General features: G+C 41.4%; 1 protein-coding gene across 1 annotated transcript in view; it reads left to right on the forward strand.

Annotated features, from left to right (window-relative positions):
* The window catches only part of CDC73 (cell division cycle 73), a 187,063-nt gene that overhangs the window by 68,810 nt on the left and 102,720 nt on the right, over positions 1-15,533 (forward strand). Inside the window, exon 10 of the mRNA XM_084851436.1 lies at positions 10,825-10,889. Coding sequence (XP_084707562.1) covers positions 10,825-10,889 — 65 coding nt within the window. The remainder of the gene's footprint in view (positions 1-10,824; positions 10,890-15,533) is intronic.

The raw sequence follows: 15,533 nt of genomic DNA on the forward strand, positions 1-15,533 counted from the left end.
TGCATTTTCTACCATCTAGCCTGGTGAAGGATCCTGAAGAACTCAAAAGCCTGCAACACCCTTTTGTTGCATTTTGGCTGGACCTGATGTATTTCCCCATTTTGGATTTTTTTTCTCATGGATCAGCACAGCTATCTTTTTTTAAAAAATGAAAATAAATCTCTAGGCAAAGAGAATGCCTTGTATAGCTGAAAGGGCAAAATCTATTGGTACTTTGTACAAAACTATGCTCTTGTGTCATTCCCATTTCCCCTGAAAAGCTTTGTTCAAATTCTTCAAATTGATTGGGTGTTCTTCAACTGGCTAGGTTGCCAGATAGAACAGTATGAACTGGGAGATGTTGTTTAGTTAGTCTCTAGAGATAAATGTTTTACAGTGCCACCAGTTAACAAAGAAGTGGCTAGAAGATCATAGGGATCTTGGGTGGGAGGGAGTGGCTGTTTTTTAAAACCTTCTGTTCTGTAGCAGTGTCCAGTGTGTAAAGCATTCTTAGTTGCCATCGTAACATTTCTGAGAAGTCAAAGAACTGAAGATGTATTGTTGGCCAAGACTGTGTTGTTAATTTTATCTAGATCGTAACAGTTCCTCGCCCAACATCCTTGAGGACAGTGATAGGACCATGACATCAGTATTTCATCTTTAACCATGAGAACTTGATGAAAACATTTGTTTTCAGCCATTAGAATTCAATATTGCATTAGCAGTTTTATGTTCCATGATTGCCTCTAACTGCTTGACTATAGGGCTTAGGACTTTAAGAAGAGTCGGTATCAGAAGAATTGTAAGTAAAACCATAGGGTCAAAAGGACATTGTTTCTTCATGTAGTTTGGGTACATCGGAAATGTAACCCACTGTTGACCTGGTGCTGAATGGGGTACGGCTACCCTTGAAAGACCAGGTCCACAGCCTGGGGGTCATTTTGGACTCCCAGCTGTCCATGGAGGCTCAGGTGTCAGCTGTGAGCCGGACAGCGCTGTATCAACTCCATCTGATACGGCGGCTGCACCCCTTCCTTCCCGACCATCTGCTCCCATCGGTAGTACATGCCCTGGTCTCCTCTCGTTTAGACTACTGTAATGCGCTCTACGTGGGGTTACCCCTGAAGACGGTTCGGAAGCTGCAGCTGGTACAGAACGCGGCGGCTCGCCAGATTAAAGGCAGCCGCTGGTGAGATCACATCACTCCAGTGCTGAAGGAGTTGCACTGGTTACCAGTTGTTTTCCGGGCCAAATTCAAGGTGTTGGTTTTGACCTTTAAAACCCTATATGGTCCCAGCCCAGCCTATCTCAAGGAGCACCTCCAGCAGCACCAGACAGGCCGCTTAACAAGATCAGCCTCGGATGGCCTTCTCTTTGTCCCATCAGCCAGGACAGCTAGACTGGTGGGGACAAGGGAGAGGGCCTTTTCTGTGGTGGCCCCCACTCTGTGGAACTCCCTCCCTAGGGAACTCCGTCATGCCCCCTCTTTAATGAGCTTCCGTCGTGCATTAAAAACGTGGTTGTTCAGGCAGGCATTTGGGGTGGGTTAGGGTATTTTAGAAAATGTTTTTTATTGTAGAATTTTATTGTTTTAAACTGTTTTTATTGTATGTTGTACATTGCCCAGAGTGGCTGGGTGACCAGCCAGATGTGCGATTAATAAATTTAATAATAAATAAATAAATAAAAATCCATGTTAGTAATGCCAAAGCAGACAGCAGAAGTTGGCAGGCATTCTGAAGCTGCAATAAAAATAGCCCACGAAAGTCAGCATGCAATGTTTTGTACAGCTCAGAAACAAGTACAACCATCTATTAGTTTGCTCTTTTGGATGTTTCCCTCAAAATGGATTTTCTAGACGTAGTATTTCCTGAATATCTGTATTAGTATGGATACTGTTGAGGACAGCTTTTGTCTTCCATGTGCACTTCTGGCTTACTCCACTCTGAAGTATGCTATCATTTTTATGGCATTCCGAAAGGTGCATTGTTTAACAAGGGTTATTATGCCTTCCATTATTTCATTTCATTATGTTGCTAAGTACTAAGCAGTAAATAACACTTCTTAAACTGTATGAAAAAGTTAAGTGTACATTTTGAAGAAAAATCATAAAATATGAATGGCTAGAATCTTCCCTTCATGTCAGGGAATATGCCTTTGTTCCTTCTCAAGTTCCTTCTCAAGTGGTGTAACTCTGGTTTTATCGAAGTGTCAGGGCATATTGTGACAGCAGATTGGGGTCATTGGAGCATGCATGCTTCTTTCATAGCGCTGCATACTTGCCTCAACCTGTAATGGCAGGACAAGTAGAGACAATGAGGTAGAAAGCAGAGATACCAGATTAAAACTGGCTATGTGGTGTAGTTGTGGGAGTTTTCTTAATAGCAGGTACAGGGAGTAGAGGGGAGTGCAAGTGGTATTGCCAGTGGGGTCAGGAGAAACTGGAAAAAAGTTTGGGACTTGTCATTGTATGACAATCCACTCATCAGTCCTTTGGCTTCCTTGTTAAAAACTGTAATTAAAATATATCCAAACATCCAGATGGTATTAGTACCCACAAGTGAATTAATGGTGGAGGAAATGAATCTCTGTAGTTCACTGGCCTTTATTCTTTCTCTTATAATTACATAATTGGCTGGACATATGAGGCAAAGGGCTGGATGTGCCTGATCTCATCTGATCTCAGAAGCTAAGCAGGATCAGCCCTGATTAGTACTTGTATAGGAGACTGCCTGGGAATCAGGCTTCCTGCATTGAGCAGGGGGTTGGACTCGATGGTCTTGTAGGCCCCTTCCAACCCTATGATTCTATGAATCAATGAGGCTTCTGTGAATCTATGAATACATAACCATTTTCATTCAATTCCCCCCCCCCCAATATTCACCTTCTTTTGGGAGCCATGTTGTGAACTGATGGTTCATTTAGGTAGCATAGTAAACAACTGCTTCAGCAGCAAAGGTTGGCACTGTATCTGCCTTGCTTTCTTTGGCAAAGTGGCACCCTTCTTTCTCAAGGTTTAACCTTCCTATTTGGAACATGCTATGTATTTAGGACAGTATCCTGCTGCACCGCTGAGCATGTGTTGGCTGTTTTTTGCAGGATTAGAGTTTGCAGGGACCACAGGAGTCAAATCCAACCCCCTGCCAGAAGCAGGAATATTTCAGAATTGTACAGAACTGTACTAAGATGGTATGCACCCTTACATATATTTTAAAAGGTCATACAGCCAGTCCTCCTACTCCCATGAGGATTGAGTCCTTCTAAATTCATTTGTCTAACCTGTTCTTAAAGGCCTCCAGTGCTGAAAATTTCCATTTCTTCCTCTACCTTCTAGTTTATAATTTTGTTACACCGGAAAACTTTGAATTGTTAAGGCTTCCTTTTTATTATGAATTTTATGTATGAATGGGTGTTACTAGACAGTTAATAATTTGCTATTAGTGACTGACTTTTCTTGCAAATCCATACATACGGTAATTAAGGTTACTGCATGCACACTTTCCTCTTATCAATAGGTACTAGGTACATGCTATTGTTCCAAAGACGCTTCATTTGGAACTATCAATTTAAGGTACATGTTTCAAATAGCCAGGCTGTTGTGTCAAAAGACAGATAGACAAGAGTCTCTGGGCTGGTTTCCACAATCACCGCAGCCCGCTGTTGCTTATTTAAGCCATGGTGGGTTGCAGTGCATGCTGGTGGCCATTTTGAATATTCAACACCTGACAGGGGGTGATGGTTTGTCGTGTTGTCCAAACCCGGGCATCAGGCGTTGTTTGAGGGGAAACAATCCTCAAATAACCATACAACAGGCCATTGTATTTTCCTCCTCAAATAAACCACGCTACCCAGGTTTGGATGACATGACAAACAATGGCAACTCCCCGCTGGGGGCTGAATATTCAAAACAGCCACTGGCATGCTCCGCAGCCCACCATGGCTTAAATAAGACATTTTATTCTCTCAACAACCCTGTGAAGTAGATTAGGATTAGAGGCAATGGCAGCCCCTGTTTATCCAGTGAACAGCGTGACTCAGTGGGGATTGAAGCCTGGGTCTCCCAAGTCCTAAACCAGGAGTGGGCAACATGCAGCCTGCAGGGTGCATGCAGCATCTGCTGCCCTCATACTCTGAAAAAAAATTTTTTTTAGCAGTACGGAATCTGCAGCACTACAGATTGCCCAAAAGGACACATTTAGCTTGTTTTAGGGCTGTATAGCTGTATTATCTAGATTTACCTTTTTGGTGGTCCATAGTGCTATGGATACCATTTTTTCCTTAATTTTTGTAAGAAATCATTTTTGGGTTGCCCAGCAGCCTGCCAGGGTTGGGGAGGATGGCTCTAGGACCTCCAGATGTTGCCAGACCCTGTCCTAGACTGGCACTAGAACCATTAGAAGAGGGGTGGGGAATCTTTTTCAGCCTGAGAGCCAAATTACAGTCTGGAAAAGATTTTGCGGGACCACTTTCCATTTGTGGGCTTGGCAAAACACAGAGTGGGTGGGGCAAAATTGTTATTACTGATTTTAAGCTTAGTCAGAAATAAGTAGGGCAAGACTTCTGCATGTCTACTCAGAAGTAAGCATGGCAAGCTTCTGCATGTCTACCTAGAAGTAAGCAGGACAAGCCTCTGAGGTAAAAAGGAGTGAATTATTCAGCAGCTTCCTCCTCAGGCCCCACCCCCTCTCCCCTGCAGGGAAAAATGGTTATCTTAGATCAGCTGCTGATTGAAGATAAGAGCTTTTGCCTGCCATGAGAGGGGGCAGGGTCTGGGAAAGATGGTAGGCCAGATGTGGAAACCTATGGGCCATAAGATGTGGAAACCTATGGGCCATAAGGTTCTACTTATGCTGCCCACCTACACAGTTAACTAGTTCTTTACCAGACAAAAGTACTCTGTACTCAAGAACTTACTGAAGAACTTATAAAAGTTAGCAGAACTTAGAAATTATTCCCAAGGACTCTGTTGCCTTATTCAGACATAATGGCCAAACCATAGTTTGACTCATGGGCTCTCATGCTCCCTTCTTTCCCTATACATTCTGCTTCCTTTGTTGACTTTCAGGTTCTTGTTAAACCATAGTTTGCCCTGACATATGAATAGACATTTAAAATTTCTGGAAATTTTGAGGCCATGGGGAAAAAAGCGGTTTTTGCAACTTTTGGAAAAATTGAAAAATAAGCAATACTTTTTTTTTTTTTCCGCGCTCTTTACATATTTCAAGTCACTTTGTTGCTTTAAGACAGCCTTCCCCAATCGGATGCCCTCCAGATATTTTGGACTTCAGCTCCCATCAGGCAGCATGGCCAATTGCCAGGAATGCTGGGCACTGTCATCCAAAACATCTGGAGGGCACCAGGTTGGGGTGGGCTGCTTTAGGAACATAAGACAGCCTTTCTAGTCCTAAAGTTATTTATGTATGACTTAATTTTCTCATGAAATTATCATATTTTAAAACTTTAAAAAGTAAACTCAGTAAGTAAATTTGTCATTATTGTCTGAATAGAATAGATTAGAACTACATTAAATGACTGCTACAGCATCAGAAACACAAGACTCTAGAGAACAAAAATAATCAAGTTATGATTTGCGGAAGCCATAACTTGCCTATAAACCAGAAGAAGCCATATTCAATTGGTATTTTCCAATTCTGGCTTATCAGCCAAGAATGCCTTGTTCAGATGTAATGGTAGACCATGGTTTACCATGATCATTCAGTCAAAGACCAGCAGGAGATCATCCATGAATCTGAGCCTCAGAGCTGATAGGGAAACGATGGTTTGTGAGCTAACATTCAACCTCAATCGGTATCTTTTACCATGTCTGGACAGAGAATAACCAATCATCTGTTACATAGCAGTTATTTACTTCAGTTAGTCAGTGCCACAAATTCTTCAGTGTTTGTTTCAGTTGTGCATGAGTTGGCTTTTGAGCAGGGTTTTCTTATATGCTTAGCAGTACCTTTGTTTATTTCTACCCACTTTCATATTTGCCCAAGTGTGCAACTCTGACTAAATTCAGAATCAGATGTCACAATGAGTTTCTTGTGACGAGATGCTTGATATCTTATTACCAACTACAAACTGTAGTTTGTACAGACCACTGTTTCCTACATTTGAATGACAGTGTGGTTTGTTACAAACAACAATCAAAAGCTTTAACTTGTCTCTTCTTGTGTGAAGGGGAGGGGGAGCGTACAAGCCCAAGGCTTGCTGCAGCACATTCACATCACAGCAAACCATGGCTGCTTCTGAATGACTGTGGTCTCTGTCAGCAGCTATCCTAGTCTACTTTCAGCCATGGTCTAATTTTGCTGCTGGTAAAGCATGGAAAAGAAGGAAACACAAGGAGCAATAAAGTGTTATCTCAACCACTAACTGTCTTCAGAGTGAGCTTTTAGTCAGTTGCCAGAGGCTACATCGAGAATTCAGCCAGAGAGAACACAAATTTTATATCCTGTAAAACTTCATGGCCTGTGTTCTACAATATTGCAAGTGTTATAGCTGTTATGGTAGCCTACCTGTACAAGTGTCTGTTTCCTGTGTGTGGGGATAGGTAGGAGAGAATTATATACGAAGTGGGGCTGTCCATGGATAGTCTAACTAATGGGATATGAAGTTGATGCAAAAGCACACCTGTTGTAGGCTTACCTGGCCTGTGTCCAGTTATCCCCTTTCCCTATTCGTCCTCATTCTTGAAGTCATGAGTAGAATATCTGGAGGCTTCTGTAAAACCAACAAGTGGAGCTGTTAGTTAATGGAGCTAATACTATGGATCTGGAATGGGTCAAAGAAGCACACACTCCCTTCCCACAGCTCCTCTTTCTTTTCTGAAGCAAATTATCCCATTCACAGCTTCACCATGAGTAAAGAATACTTCACGGCTGATGGTTATCCTTGGTTAAGGCTAACCAGGTTCCCTCATAACCAGGGCTTTCTAGCCAGATGCAAACTCTATTTAAATGAGATCCCCTGGCTAACCTTAACTGAAGTTAATGTTAGTGCCGAATCATCCTCTAACTGTAGATAGACGGGAGGGGAACATTTTACTTTGAGGAGGAAAGCATGTTATCCTGATGTTCAGCCCCATTATATATGCATTCGTCCACAGAAGCTTTTTGAATATTTATATATTGACTCATTCAAGTCTCCAGGAAGAACACCCACTGCACTTGAAGTGAGTTTTCATCTCGTTAATATAGGTCTAATCCTTTCAAAGGCAACCGTGCACTATGACTGCTTCAGGGTAAAGTTGGGAAAGAAGATGAGTAGTCTTCATTATAAAACCTTCCCGACACAATGGATTACCTCAAATGGCTTCTAGACAACAATTATTGAGGGGTGTCTGTTTCAGCATAGCAGAAAATCGTATTCTAGCTATAGAGGTTAATTGTATGAATAATGCCAGAGAATCAGTTTTAACCTTCTCCCTCATAGATGCAAACCCACTCTTGATTTTAACTGATAATCAGTTCCTGCCCTTATTCATCACAATTGATTTTTCCATTTATATTTTAATGCTTGCTAATGTGACTGCACTTACAGTTTTATTCATTGTAGCATCTATGCTTTATTTAAGGCATGCCTGTGTTTATGGCGTTCTTAATAATGCATTTTTGTATCTAACGGTTGTATCCAACAGTGGCTGTCTGTCAGTGGAGTGGAAACTGCTGGCGAAACAGTTTCCCCCTCCAACCTGCATCCCCCCTCCACACACACACACACACACACACACATGCGCGCGCCTTGAATCTGCTCCAGAGAGTTGGGGGATCCACCAGAGCAGATTTGGGGTACACAAGACGGGCTGCAAGGGGAGGAGAACAAGGGGGAAGCCCTGTTGCGTTAGCGGAAGTCCACTTGCACAGCATTTGATTTTAACCCAAAAGATTACTGATTTTGTCTGTCTTAAGGTGTTCTGAATGAAGCTGTATATTAGCAGCACTGTATAACATTTAGGAGGTAGTGAGTTGTAGACATATATCCAGAGGGGAATACGCATATATGAAGCATCCTTACATTGAGCTATGCCAGTGGTTCATCTTTCCCTGTCTACTCTAACAGTGGTTAGAGCCCTGCTACTTGAGATCTTTTAACCGAAGATGTCAGGGACTGAGCCAGGGGTCTTCTGCATATGCTGTACTACTGAGCTATGGTGCCTTCACAATATGTACATTCTCTAATAAAACACCCCAAAATAAAATAAAACCCTGCATTGAGATTCTGTGCTAAGTAAAGCAAAAGTTTAATTATGCAGATCTTATAAATTATGCTCTTGGAGCAATTTTCTTGTTTACTTTCCTTGCATAGTTCTACTATTGGTTATGGGGAGGGCAAGGAGCTCTTCAAGGCAATGGGGATCCTGCTGATTTCCCCTTCTCCCATTTCCAATTTAGACATAACACCAGTTCCTTGCAAACCATGATATGGACTTTAAGAGCCTAAAGTTGTGCCCTGCAATCATAAAATACTTGCACCAAAGCACTACTATCGTGTTGTTAGTCTGTTAAAGTCAAGATGCCTTCCTAACAATTGGTAACCATCTAAAACCTGTGTATTCCAGAAACCTAGATAAAAACTTAACTTGAACCTTATTCAGTTGTAGATGTAGACATGCACATTAAGCTAATGTATCTTGTTGGGATCAGTGGCAGAAAATTTCTGTCATCTTACCTGGGTTTGCAGAACCAAACAAGGTCATCCAAGAAATATGTGGTTAGGAACAGCATCAGTGATGCACAGATTTAAGAAATACTAATACATTTTAAAACTGCTGTCCATACAGCCATCCAGTGTAATGTGGAAACATGTCTCAGTCTAAACAAATAGCATTCTGCTGAGTCATTGCTTCATATGGCTGTAGGCTACATGTTGCTCCTGAACTCACTGGAATTCTAGTCTTCATTGTTACTGAGATGCTGTCTGGAACAACGATGGGAAAAATGGTGATTGAATGGAAAACACCCATAGGCATAGGAAGAGTACTCAAGGCTGTGAGGACACCTTTGAAAATACTGTAAAACTAGGCTAGCCAACTGGTGGCCATGCTCCAACTTTTTCTGGCTCTTGTCACCCTTTCTGAATCAGATTGTGGGGTGTGTTGCTTATTTCTACCTAGTAGGTGCATGTTCATAAGGGCTCAGAAAATTATATGCATTTAATGATCTGATGTGGGGGGAGTGGCAGTTTCCCTTGTGAACCAGCAACCCTAGGGGACCAATTGCAAAAAGGGTACTGACGTAGGGAATGAGGAAACAAGGATTTCTGCTGCAGAGGCTCCTGGGATATGTACCAGGAGTGGGCAGAAGGACTGAGGGGGAAATAACCCATGGCAAGCTGCAGTGCAGCTGATCAGCTGTCACTAGTAACATGGGTTATCGAGCGATCAACCAACCCACGGTGGCTTATTTTCAGGATGGCTTAGCATGACGTGAGAACTCGCCCCATGTCGCACAGTTGGAGTCTAGCATGAGAAGGGATGGCACGGTCTGAGAGGGTTGTGCAGGGAATCTTCATATTTATTTACACTGCATAATTCTACCATTGGTTATGGGAAGGATAAGGAGCTATTCCACTGTTGCTGCTTTTAGGTGTCTCTCCCATTGGGAAATGAGAGGTCACTGCAGAGACATCTTAGCCTTCAGAACAACCTCTCACTTCCAACAGTGCAAGAGAGGTGCATGCTACTTTCAACCTGGCAGGTACCCCTCTCTTTGGAAAATGGGAGGTTGCCGTCATACGTGGAAGCCACTGGGGTGACTTCATTTTTCTGATGGGGAGGTTGCCTATAGGGTAAGAAGCAGGTATTATTTTATCTTGGTTTCCTTTTCAGGTTGTTGCAGGACCATGAGAGGGCATAACCTTTCCTTCTGGTGGACCTCTTCTTTACAGGGGTCCCCCCCCCCATATTAATAGGTTGCCACCAGTCAGGATTAATCTCTTGACACACTGTAGTCTGGTCAGCTTCTTGGGGAGTTTGAGCCCTATTGCCGAGGACCCCTCTCTCCAGCCCAGCCCTAGGAAAACATCAATAGAAAAGTGCTTTGGTTTTTCTTTCCCAAAGCCCAGAAACACAGTACTTAACACAACTTTTTTTTAATCCTAAAAACGCATATGGTCATTTTGTAACTCTGCGGTCTTTTGCACGGGAAGAGAGTGAGCGAGATTCCTCCCATTTGTCTGCCACTTCTGCTTTTACTCAACAACCTACAATCATCTCATTCATAGGTTGTTGACTGCGAGCTAATCGTAGGTTGTTGATTAAAAGCAGAAGTGGCTGACATGTTGCAGGCAATGTACTTGCTTGTCCCTGTCAGCCCATGGGTTATTTAACCTGTGAGCTGTTACTTGCAAACTGCTCTGTAGTGACAACCCATGGTTTAAACAAGCCAGAGTTCACAGCTGAACAAAAAATATACGTTCTCTTTCTGGGTTGTTCATGGTTTATAAATTGTGTTTTGTTATCGCGGCTGGGTTTGCACAACACGACAACCCAGAATTTAACAACCCCTATCATGTGCGAATCAGGCCACTGAGTCTTGAAGACAGGACAGAATATGAATACAAACAAATTATTATGAATACCCAATAGTGGTGATTATTCCAATTGCTTCCAAGCTACTTTGAGTAAAGAAATCTGAGATACTGCACCTTCTGAAAGATTACTCTGCTTCACATGAAATTTTACTGTTGTCTGAATTTTATTTATTTATATAACTAGTTTTTCTTACCTTAACAGTGTTTCACAATGGATAGCACTTCTTTAACATTTTTTGTTTGTTACCTGACTGGCTGCCCTAAAATTTGCATACGAGTTTACTTAAAATAAGTTTTTTTATTCCATAGACACGGAAGGTTTCAAGATTGACACCATGGGCACCTACCACGGAATGACTTTGAAGTCTGTAACGGTAAGTTGGAAAAATATTTGTTGTAATACTGCACGTAGAAGCTTTTGAAAAGTTTTATATGGACTTCTCCTTTTGCTTCCCACACTGAGAGGAGTCTGATTCCTAGCCAGTGCTAGAGATGTGTGTTGACTTCCTCCTGTTTTGACGTTGTTGAACTCTCTACCTGTTTTCGATACCATTCTTTCTAGAATGGCAGATTTTATACCAGTGTGATTTTTATATATACATGCTCCTGTCATAAGGGTTCAAATTGAATAACAGAAGTTGTGTATCAAAAAATGGAGGAACATCCCTTCCAAATGTCTTGATGGTTCATTTTCATGCAGATAGCTTCCCCAACAGCTGAAAGGAGAGCATCTCTAAAACAGAATTTCAGCCTGTGCTTGTCTTAAATTGTATGTTTTTATGGAAGTGGTTTGAGCATTCGCAAACAAATGCTGTTTTGATCTGCCTGCAAGTAGGACAGATGCTACAGAACTAGTATAGAAGCATCATTAAAGGCTTTTGCCATCTGCATGTCTATATAAATCTGATGAATAGATGGCACTAAACAGTCTCCAAAATCTGTGCACCTACTTCTAGTTTGCTCTCCTAATTTGAACATAAAATAATGCCTGGAATGTAAACGTCTCAAAGCCAATTAAAGCCCACTTGTTTAAACTTTCCCCCTATCTAATAAAATTGGTCCTTAAGTTTTTACTATCATTTTCCAGTCTTTAAATGTTGGCCTGTAGTTCAATTTGTAGACTTACTTTAAAGTGACTAATTGGTTTGGGGCTAAATGTGCCTATTGCAAAGAATACCACTCAGAGCATTCATAGGTGTCACTAATAAGAAAAAGTCATTAAGTTCTTGAGGCTGTTGGCTGTTAGGTGAGTGCAATAACATCAACATTGTACTGTGAAGTTTGGCATAATACATTCATACGATTGCTGAGGAAGGGTGTTGCTTATATTTTTTCAATACAAAATAGAACACTCAGCTTTAAAAAAGTATACCTTACTTTGCTTTCAGATAAATTCAAAGATGTTGATGATTATTATTATTATTTTGAAAAGCTGTTCATGGACAAAGTTGTATTAATATATATGGGAGGTAGCTAAAGAACTTCTCACTTGATAATTAACCATGAGCTTGTCTGGGGTGAGTTTATAGGTTTACTTCAAAGCCCTTTCTTAACTAATGCTGCCTGCTGTTTATATGCAGTAGGTATATGTACACAAAGCATCCACTTGATATTTTCAATTTTCTAACCTTGCAAATAAGTCTCCAGAAGTTGCTGTTCTTCAAATATTTTAATTAGTCTACCCACGCACACATAAGTGTGTTATACTTAGTCAAATATGGCCATAAAGAAACAACTTAATAAAGCTTCTCCATTTATCTGACTAAAGGGAATTCCTTCTTGAGCAAGGGACTATTTACAAACTATTCTAAGTGATTCTGAATATTGTGTTTGCAGCCAAAGCCATTTGTGGTACTCTGGGTTACATGAGAGGCCATACTCCTCTTGTGTTCTAAGTGCTGCCCTCTCCAATCTTGAATGCCACTAAGTCGCTTGAGGATTGTGTAGGTCAGGGATGTCGAACTTCTTCCAGTATGAGGGCTGAATTCAATTTCGGAGGAGCTCTCAGGGCCACATTCCAGTGGTTGCTGGGGCTGGAGGCAAAGGGGGCAGAGCTAAAATACCAAAAATAACAACATGTTTTAGCTTAAAGCTCTTAGCTGCCAGTAACTGAGCCTTAGGAGAGCCTTACTTCAATCTCTTACAATGAGGGGAAAAAGCTGGAAAACCACCAAATGACAGGTGAAAGGGGGTGGGTCAGGGGGAAAGGGCGTGGCCAGCTCAGGAATCTTGGAGGGCTGGATTTGGCACCCCAGCTGGGCTGGTTTTCTCTCACAGGGCTGAGGTTCAACACCCCTGCTGAGGATTCTCTTTAACAGAGCTTAAGGGCAAAGTAAATGCATGATTTTTGGGCAGGAGAGGCAGGAAGGATGGCTACAGGTAGGGACCACTGCAGCTGTCTTGTAGTATTCCTCTACTACCACAGGCATGAGATGAAGGAAGTTGTCTCAGCTAGGTGGAAAGGTTGGGATGATCTCTGGTCATACTTGGAGAGCGGCCAGGCACAGAAATGAACCTCTGAAGGAATGCTTGTCAATTTAATATCCTTGGACCTGTTCATCCTGCTTTGCCCTGTTATTCCACCCCTTTACTCATAATTTTATAACTAGTTTGTGTGAAATTTAGAATGCTATTGGTTTGGGTAATTGGAAGCTGGAAAAAATATGGCTCATCATTAACTCAGATTTCAAAAGCATTATGGTACAGAATTTTTTGGCTCGTTCATGAAAGTAAGTGCCTGCATTTTATCTACCTCCTTATTATCAATGGTGAGCTTGTGTAAAACTCCTTACAACTTGGACAGAACAGATGGTGAAGAGTGTTTGTCTTTTAAAGTAATGTCATTGAAGATTTGCTTGTTTGTCCTGGCATAGTTCTTATTTAATTGGCATGCCTAGTTACTGTACAGTGAATGGACATTTCAATGAATTATAGTGTTCTGGTAGCTGATTTATGCATGTACTTTTGTTAAGGAGCCCTCTTTCTTTCCTCTGTTTCCTGTGGAATGTCAGTTGTTTTCTGCTCCACCATCACAGTATTTTTAAGTACTTGCTAACCCTGTACATATTACACAATCTTTATTGTGTCATACAATCTAAAGTCTTCCTCCTCATATCTCATCCTTCTATAATTTTTATTTGTATGGATTAAAAAATAGAATAACTGTTCTTCTTTTGTCTTGGTGTGTTTTATTTTTTCAAAAAAAGTTCACAAACTAACAGTGTTCAGAACATGGAAGATGTTTTTAAGATAGCTTTCCTCAATGATATATGTGAAAACTTTATTTTTTCTATTTATTTCTATTTCATAAACTTTTTAGCTTGTTCGATCCTAAGACTCAGTGCAGTACATAAATAATTAATTCTTCAGTTGGTTCATTAATATTCGCCTTTTTACAGGTAACGTAAGGGAATGAGCAATCCCAGATTGCTCATCTATTAAATTTGTTACTAATTCTAGGGCCATGCATCTGGGTCTTGCAAGAGCCATTCTGGTACTGCCCACTGGCATATGAGAGACTGGGAATACATTTCATAGAATCAGAGGTTGAAAGGACCTCAGAGGCCATGTGGTCCAACCCCATACCAGTGCAGGAAATCCACTGCTACGGTATCCCTGATAGGTGGCCACCGAGCCTCTGCTTTAAAACCATTAAGGAAGGAGAGTCCACCACAGCACATACCATTCTTAAATGATCTAAACAGACCTGATAAAAATCTACTTGGATAGGTGCCGTTACCATGCCTTGAAGATAGAAGTTCCAAGATCAGGAATCCAGTTACATGTAGTGATAGCTTAATAAGAGCTTCTTGACCTTTTGCTTTGTAATGTTGACCACAGGTTAATGAAATGGATATCTGGGTGAAGAATATTGGGTAACCAACGAACACAAATTACAGTCTGATGTAGTTCTAAAAAGGTCAACTGAAACAAGCCGTCAGCCAGCTTGTCTTGTAAAGTTGAAAAAATGAGGTGGTTACTTGTACATATATGTAAAAAAAAGTGTGTTTTGAGAATTTTACATTGGCAGTGATGTGGTTTCTGGAAATGTTGGAATCAGAAAATTTTCATTGTCCTAAATTGATCTGATCTAGCTTATTTGTTTGACATATTTAGTAAACTAATTTGTGTGCTGTATAAATACCTTAATGTTTCCCCAGTAGCCAAAAGCAGCTGAATTTAAATATTTGATAGGGAAAAATATTCAATAAAGCACATCTAATATAGTTTAACCCCTTCATGGATCAGAGTACATCATGAGAAATGCCGGGTTGGATGAATCAGAGGTCGGAATTAAGATTGCTGGGAGAATTATCAACAACCTCCGATATGCAGACGATACCACCCTAATGGCAGAAAGCGAAGAGGATCTCAAGAGCCTCTTGTTGAGGGTGAAAGAGGAGAGTGCAAAAGCTGGTTTGAAACTCAACATTAAAAAAACGAAGATCATGGCATCTGGCCCTATCACTTCCTGGCATATTGAAGGGGAAGAAATGGAAGCAGTGACAGATTTTACTTTCTTGGGCTCCAAGATCACCGCAGACGGTGACTGTAGCCATGAAATTAAAAGACGCTTGCTCCTTGGGAGGAAAGCTATGGCAAACCTAGACAGCATAGTAAGAAGCAGAGACATCACCTTGCCGACAAAGGTCCGTGTAATCAAAGCTATGGTTTTCCCAGTAGTAATGTATGGCTGTGAGAGCTGGACTATCAGGAAGGCTGAGCGCCGAAGGATTGATGCTTTCGAACTGTGGTGCTGGAGAAGACTCTTACGAGTCCCCTGGACTGCAAGGAGGTCAAATCAGTCCATCCTAAAGGAAATCAACCCTGAGTGCTCATTGGAAGGACAGATACTGAAGCTGAAGCTCCAATATTTTGGCCACCTAATGCGAAGAGAAAACTCCCTGGAAAAGACCCTGATGCTGGGAAAGACTGAAGGCAAAAGGAAAAGGGGACGGCAGAGGATGAGATGGCTAGATAGCATCACGGATGCAATGAATATGAACTTGAGCACGCTC

The sequence above is a fragment of the Heloderma suspectum genome, chromosome 4 (assembly GCF_057233095.1).
Source record: "Heloderma suspectum isolate Gila_16-S chromosome 4, 16-S_ref, whole genome shotgun sequence".
In the NCBI taxonomy this organism is placed as follows: Eukaryota; Metazoa; Chordata; class Lepidosauria; order Squamata; family Helodermatidae; genus Heloderma; species Heloderma suspectum.